This window comes from Pseudochaenichthys georgianus, unplaced genomic scaffold, assembly GCF_902827115.2.
Source record: "Pseudochaenichthys georgianus unplaced genomic scaffold, fPseGeo1.2 scaffold_1361_arrow_ctg1, whole genome shotgun sequence".
NCBI classification, from domain to species: Eukaryota; Metazoa; Chordata; class Actinopteri; order Perciformes; family Channichthyidae; genus Pseudochaenichthys; species Pseudochaenichthys georgianus.
In genome coordinates, this window is record NW_027262238.1 from 2,000 (window position 1) to 9,195 (window position 7,196).

General features: G+C 40.7%; 2 protein-coding genes across 2 annotated transcripts; one reads left to right on the forward strand and one right to left on the reverse strand.

The window, feature by feature from the left end:
* Nucleotides 1-552: 552 nt before the first annotated feature.
* LOC139433220 (probable serine/threonine-protein kinase samkC) lies at nucleotides 553-1,724 on the reverse strand. The gene is made up of 2 exons (XM_071202143.1): nucleotides 879-1,724; nucleotides 553-696 (listed from the first exon to the last, which is right to left on the reverse strand). The coding sequence occupies exons 1-2, from the start codon at nucleotides 1,722-1,724 to the stop codon at nucleotides 553-555; spliced, it is 990 nt and encodes a 329-aa protein (XP_071058244.1).
* A 464-nt stretch (nucleotides 1,725-2,188) lies between these two features.
* Nucleotides 2,189-3,858, forward strand: LOC117440978 (vesicle transport protein SFT2A-like). Its single transcript, XM_034077179.2, has 6 exons — nucleotides 2,189-2,273; nucleotides 2,781-2,862; nucleotides 2,944-2,979; nucleotides 3,423-3,481; nucleotides 3,562-3,591; nucleotides 3,688-3,858. The coding sequence occupies exons 2-6, from the start codon at nucleotides 2,785-2,787 to the stop codon at nucleotides 3,725-3,727; spliced, it is 243 nt and encodes an 80-aa protein (XP_033933070.2). The 5' UTR covers nucleotides 2,189-2,273; nucleotides 2,781-2,784; the 3' UTR covers nucleotides 3,728-3,858.
* Nucleotides 3,859-7,196: the final 3,338 nt, after the last annotated feature.

A 7,196-nucleotide genomic window follows, 5' to 3' on the forward strand; every position in this document is an offset into this window, starting at 1 on the left:
GTTGGAAGCTTCAACGCACGCCGCTGTGGACGGGCCGTGAGAACGGGTCTGCGGAGAGCATTTCTCCACCATCCCAACTCCTCTATTACCAGCCAGGGAGCTCTATGCTCCGAACAATGGGAGACCGAGCCTTCTGCTCGTTCGCCCCGCGCCTCTGGAACTCCCTCCCAGATCAGCTGATCTGCCGCTTCCACCGAGGTCTTCAAAACCGGCCTTAAGACCCTCTTCTTTCGGCAGGCCTTCCAATAAACTTTGAGCACGGTACACCTGGAGTACTGCCATTGTTATCGCTATCTCCGACTTTTATTTTTGTACTCTATTTTATATTTTATTTTTTGATTTCTTCTTATTATTACAATTATTTGTCTTTTATCTCAAAGCGTATCAGTATCCCTTGTTGTGAAGCACTTCGAGATTTGTCTTGGCAGATGAGAAGCGCTATATAAATTAAATATATTATTTATTATTATGCAAGTCGATCTGGTGAGTGGGGGGCTCCGCGGATTGGTCCATTTGGGCCAACCCGGTCATTTGTTGTTGGGTGTGCACACGTCACAGAACCCAGGAAGCAAACAATGGGAAAAGAGAAATGTCCAGCGAGGCGTTCAGGGACAGACAGGTCTTCTCTGTGTGAGAGTTACTCCTGCAGGCTGCACTATGAGGGCTTTGACTCTGCAGACCGTTCACATGCAGAAGCTTCAGAACACAAGGGGGCGGGTCAGAACCAGAAGCACGACACGGGCCCTTTAACTACTTTTTAGGAATGGTGTGTCCTCTTTGAAGTGTTGTCTCTTTGTTGTCCCGCACTTCCTTCGGGGGTTTTGGTGTGTCTCCAATGATTGGTTTTGTTTTGGGTATTTTATGTTAATTCTGCTCGCCTTCATCTGGCTGGAGTTCTTTGGTTTCATCTGGCTGGAGTTCTTTGGTTTCATCTGGCTGGAGTTCTTTGGTTTCATCTGGCTGGAGTTCTTTGGTCTCATCTGGCTGGAGTTCTTTGGTCTCATCTGGCTGGAGTTCTTTGGTCTCATCTGGCTGGAGTTCTTTGGTTTCATCTGGCTGGAGTTCTTTGGTTTCATCTGGCTGGAGTTCTTTGGTTTCATCTGGCTGGAGTTCTTTGGTCTCATCTGGCTGGAGTTCTTTGGTCTCATCTGGCTGGAGTTCTTTGGTCTCATCTGGCTGGAGTTCTTTGGTTTCATCTGGCTGGAGTTCTTTGGTTTCATCTGGCTGGAGTTCTTTGGTTTCATCTGGCTGGAGTTCTTTGGTTTCATCTGGCTGGAGTTCTTTGGTCTCATCTGGCTGGAGTTCTTTGGTCTCATCTGGCTGGAGTTCTTTGGTTTCATCTGGCTGGAGTTCTTTGGTTTCATCTGGCTGGAGTTCTTTGGTTTCATCTGGCTGGAGTTCTTTGGTTTCATCTGGCTGGAGTTCTTTGGTTTCATCTGGCTGGAGTTCTTTGGTTTCATCTGGCTGGAGTTCTTTGGTTTCATCTGGCTGGAGTTCTTTGGTTTGATCTGGTTGGAGTTCTTTGGTTTCATCTGGCTGGAGTTCTTTGGTTTCATCTGGCTGGAGTTCTTTGGTCTCATCTGGCTGGAGTTCTTTGGTTTCATCTGGCTGGAGTTCTTTGGTTTCATCTGGCTGGAGTTCTTTGGTTTCATCTGGCTGGAGTTCTTTGGTCTCATCTGGCTGCAGTTCTTTGGTTTCATCTGGCTGCAGTTCTTTGGTTTCATCTGGCTGGAGTTCTTTGGTCTCTTTCTTATTCAGTTTACTCTGGCAGCCGTCTTCTGACTGAACCTTGTTGTGGTTGTTTGTGTCTGTGTCTTGTTTCGGGCCTTATGTAGTTAAGTTGGCTGTCGGTTATCGGTCTCTTTGTCGTCGTGTAGTTTCTGGTTTCTCTTTTGCATGAATGTTTTTTCTGGCTATGCTGTCTTTTTGTTTTGATCTCTTTGTAGTCCTTTGATGTCTCTTTGTAGTCTTTGAGTCTCTTCCTGGTTGTTGCCTCTCGTGCTGTTTAGCAGGTAGGCGACATTCATCCATCCTGCCTTTAAAGTGCCAGCTGCAGTGTGTGTGTGTGTGTGTGTGTGTGTGTATTTAGAGATGATACTTAATACATAATATTAAACACTACAGGAGAGGGTTTGAGAGTGTGTGTGTGTGTGTATTTTAACCACCGTGTTGCTGTGTGTGTTGCAGGGAGTGTGTGTGCTCTTCATCCCGAAGGTCGGCATCACCCTCTTCATCGTTTTTTACACTTTAGGAAACATCTGTACTCTGGGCAGGTCAGTGTCTACACACACACACACACACACACACACACACACACACACACACACACACACACACACACACTTAAATCAAGTAAAAGTATTAATACCACAGTGTACAAATACTGCATTACAATCAGTAATCAGTACGTCCTGCTTTACTAAATACAGGAGTATTAGCATGAATATTAAAGTACGGTATTAAAAGTTAAAAGACCCTTCTCTAATGATCCATACACACACACACACACACACACACACACACACACACACACACACACACACACACACACACACACACACACACACACACACACACAAAGACCCTTTACTCTAATGATCCATATATGGCTATTGATGCATTTATGTATGTCGAGGAGTTGAGTATCAGAAAATGGAAATACTCAAGTATAAGTACCTCTAAAGGTATACTCTGCACATTGCAGCAGCAGCTCATCAGGGTATCAGAGCACGAGTTCTGGCGTCCTCTGAACGTTCAGACGTGTGACTCCTGTGTTCCAGCACCATGTTCCTGATGGGTCCGCTGAGGCAGCTGAAGAAGATGTGTGATAAGACCCGGGCGCTGGCCACCACCCTCATGATCGTACGTATCGCCGCTCACCCTCCGGGGGCCAGAGCTGGGAGCTCATAAAGAACGTGTTGATGATTTCCTCTTGTCCTCTAGACGTGCCTGGTGCTGACGCTCTGCGCCGCCTTCTGGGTGAGCTCACGTGACCAACACTTAGAGCATATCAAAATATATATATTCATTTATTTCTGTTTTATTAGATATAAGCCAAAAGTCATATTTATATATGTTTGTTTGTTTACACATTTATTAAAAAAAAATACAAATAAACAAAACAATTATATATTTTGTCCTTGTTTTTTTTCTGTTTGATAAAAAATAAAAAATACATAAAATATATTTGTTATTTTTATTTCATTTATATACTTATTTTTGTTGTTTAATTTGAATGCATGCATTTATTTATATCTGCATGTTGTCTTTCAGGTATAAATATCACTAAAGACCATTTCCTGCAGTGAGAATGTGTAATGTTGTTGAATTCCCCTGTATATTGTATTAATGAAGTATTAATACTTCATTAATACTTTGTCTTATCAAAGTATTAATACGTCTTATCTCTTATTTTCTCTCAGTGGAAGAACTTCGGCCTCGCTCTGTTGTTCGTCATCCTGCAGATCCTGTCGTTCGCCTGGTGAGTCTCCACTTCTGCACGTCTGCACTTCACACTTGACTGACTTTGAGTGTCTGACATCAGAGGACTTCTCTCTGCAGGTACAGCCTGTCCTACATCCCGTTCGTCAGGTGAGGCTCAGCCTGAACCTTTACTCCATCAGCTGCCTTCATGTCCAGAAACAAGATGTGTGTGTGTGTGTGTGTGTGTGTGTGTGTGTTCTGCAGGGAGGCGATCCTGAAGCTGGTGTCGGTGTGCATTAAGTGAGGATCGTCTCCGACTGAAGACCCTCCTCTTGATTTGATGTGTCTTTTAAATAGTTTCTGCTTCTTTCTGTGAGATGATTTTTGTTACTACGTATTGATTACTTCACCGATGTTAACGACGGTACGCTTGATTTGTAAAATGTGTAAATATTTATAATAAATAAAGCTTTTAATTGTTTTGTAAATAAACACAGCCTCGTTACTGCTATTACCAGAAATGTCAGAAGTACACACTTCCTTTACTCAAGTAGAAGTACACACATCCTTTACTCAAGTAGAAGTACACACATCCTTTACTCAAGTAGAAGTACACACATCCTTTACTCAAGTAGAAGTACACACATCCTTTACTCAAGGAGAAGTACACACATCCTTTACTCAAGCAGAAGTACACACATCCTTTACTCAAGTAGAAGTACACACATCCTTTACTCAAGTAGAAGTACACACTTCCTTTACTCAAGTAGAAGTACACACATCCTTTACTCAAGTAGAAGTACTCACGTCCTTTACTCAAGTAGAAGTACACACATCCTTTACTCAAGTAGAAGTACACACATCCTTTACTCAAGTAGAAGTACTCACGTCCTTTACTCAAGTAGAAGTACACACATCCTTTACTCAAGTAGAAGTACTCACATCCTTTACGCAAGTAGAAGTACACACATCCTTTACTCAAGTAGAAGTACACACATCCTTTACTCAAGTAGAAGTACACACATCCTTTATTCAGGTAGAAGTACACACATCCTTTACTCAAGTAGAAGTACACACTTCCTTTACTCAAGTAGAAGTACACACATCCTTTACTCAAGTAGAAGTACACACATCCTTTACTCAAGTAGAAGTACACCCATCCTTTACTCAAGTAGAAGTACTCACGTCCTTTACTCAAGTAGAAGTACACACATCCTTTACTCAAGTAGAAGTACTCACATCCTTTACTCAAGTAGAAGTACACACATCCTTTACTCAAGTAGAAGTACACACATCCTTTACTCAAGTAGAAGTACACACATCCTTTACTCAAGTAGAAGTACACACATCCTTTCCTCAGGTAGAAGTACATACATCCTTTACTCAAGTAGAAGTACACACATCCTTTACTCAAGTAGAAGTACACACATCCTTTCCTCAGGTAGAAGTACACACATCCTTTACTCAAGTAGAAGTACACACATCCTTTACTCAAGTAGAAGTACACACATCCTTTACTCAAGTAGAAGTACTCACGTCCTTTACTCAAGTAGAAGTACACACATCCTTTACTCAAGTAGAAGTACTCACATCCTTTACGCAAGTAGAAGTACACACATCCTTTACTCAAGTAGAAGTACACACATCCTTTCCTCAGGTAGAAGTACATACATCCTTTACTCAAGTAGAAGTACACACATCCTTTACTCAAGTAGAAGTACACACATCCTTTCCTCAGGTAGAAGTACACACATCCTTTACTCAAGTAGAAGTACACACATCCTTTATTCAGGTAGAAGTACACACATCCTTTACTCAAGTAGAAGTACACACTTCCTTTACTCAAGTAGAAGTACACACATCCTTTACTCAAGTAGAAGTACACACATCCTTTACTCAAGTAGAAGTACACACATCCTTTACTCAAGTAGAAGTACACACGTCCTTTACTCAAGTAGAAGTACACCCGTCCTTTACTCAAGTAGAAGTACTCACGTCCTTTACTCAAGTAGAAGTACACACGTCCTTTACTCAAGTAGAAGTACTCACATCCTTTACTCAAGTAGAAGTACACACATCCTTTACTCAAGTAGAAGTACACACATCCTTTACTCAAGTAGAAGTACACACATCCTTTACTCAAGTAGAAGTACACACATCCTTTACTCAAGTAGAAGTACACACATCCTTTACTCAAGTAGAAGTACACACATCCTGTACTCAAGTAGAAGTACACACATCCTTTACTCAGGTAGAAGTACACATCCTTTACTCAAGTAGAAGTACACACTTCCTTTACTCAAGTAGAAGTACACACATCCTTTACTCAAGTAGAAGTACACCCATCCTTTACTCAAGTAGAAGTACTCACGTCCTTTACTCAAGTAGAAGTACACACATCCTTTACTCAAGTAGAAGTACTCACATCCTTTACTCAAGTAGAAGTACACACATCCTTTACTCAAGTAGAAGTACACACATCCTTTACTCAAGTAGAAGTACACACATCCTTTACTCAAGTAGAAGTACACACATCCTTTACTCAAGTAGAAGTACACACATCCTTTACTCAAGTAGAAGTACACACATCCTTTCCTCAGGTAGAAGTACATACATCCTTTACTCAAGTAGAAGTACACACATCCTTTACTCAAGTAGAAGTACACACATCCTTTCCTCAGGTAGAAGTACACACATCCTTTACTCAAGTAGAAGTACACACATCCTTTATTCAGGTAGAAGTACACACATCCTTTACTCAAGTAGAAGTACACACATCCTTTACTCAAGTAGAAGTACACACATCCTTTACTCAAGTAGAAGTACACACATCCTTTACTCAAGTAGAAGTACACACATCCTTTACTCAAGTAGAAGTACACACATCCTGTACTCAAGTAGAAGTACACACATCCTTTATTCAGGTAGAAGTACACACATCCTTTACTCAAGTAGAAGTACACACTTCCTTTACTCAAGTAGAAGTACACACATCCTTTACTCAAGTAGAAGTACACACATCCTTTATTCAAGTAGAAGTACACACATCCAGGTATTTGAGTTCAACATGTAAGAAGTAGAAAGTACAGGTATTTGAGTTCAACATGTAAGAAGTAGAAAGTACAGGTATTTGTGTTCAACATGTAAGAAGTAGAAAGTACAGGTATTTGAGTTCAACATGTAAGAAGTAGAAAGTACAGGTATTTGATGTTCAACATGTAAGAAGTAGAAAGTACAGGTATTTGAGTTCAACATGTGAGAAGTAGAAAGTACAGGTATTTGAGTTCAACATGTGAGAAGTAGAAAGTACAGGTATTTATGTTCAACATGTGAGAAGTAGAAAGTACAGGTATTTGAGTTCAACATATGAGAAGTAGAAAGTACAGGTATTTGAGTTCAACATGTGAGAAGTAGAAAGTACAGGTATTTGAGTTCAACATGTGAGAAGTAGAAAGTACAGGTATTTGAGTTCAACATGTGAGAAGTAGAAAGTACAGGTATTTGAGTTCAACATGTGAGAAGTAGAAAGTACAGGTATTTGAGTTCAACATGTAAGAAGTAGAAAGTACAGGTATTTGAGTTCAACATGAGAGAAGTAGAAAGTACAGGTATTTGAGTTCAACATGTAAGAAGTAGAAAGTACAGGTATTTGGGTTCAACATGTGAGAAGTAGAAAGTACAGGTATTTGAGTTCAACATGTGAGAAGTAGAAAGTACAGGTATTTGAGTTCAACATGTGAGAAGTAGAAAGTACAGGTATTTGAGTTCAACAT

What these genes read in the sequence shown, in the direction of transcription:
- LOC139433220 (XM_071202143.1), bottom strand. Translation starts at nt 1,724, where the DNA reads ATGAAACCAAAGAACTGCAGCCAGATGAAACCAAAGAACTGCAGCCAG. An exon ending in AGAACTCCAGCCAGATGAAG is followed by an intron (nt 697 to 878) that starts GCGAGCAGAATT and finishes TGTGTTCTGAAG; the next exon opens with CTTCTGCATGTGAACGGTCT.
- LOC117440978 (XM_034077179.2), top strand. Translation starts at nt 2,785, where the DNA reads ATGTTCCTGATGGGTCCGCTGAGGCAGCTGAAGAAGATGTGTGATAAG. An exon ending in TGGCCACCACCCTCATGATC is followed by an intron (nt 2,863 to 2,943) that starts GTACGTATCGCC and finishes CTTGTCCTCTAG; the next exon opens with ACGTGCCTGGTGCTGACGCT. An exon ending in CAGATCCTGTCGTTCGCCTG is followed by an intron (nt 3,482 to 3,561) that starts GTGAGTCTCCAC and finishes TTCTCTCTGCAG; the next exon opens with GTACAGCCTGTCCTACATCC.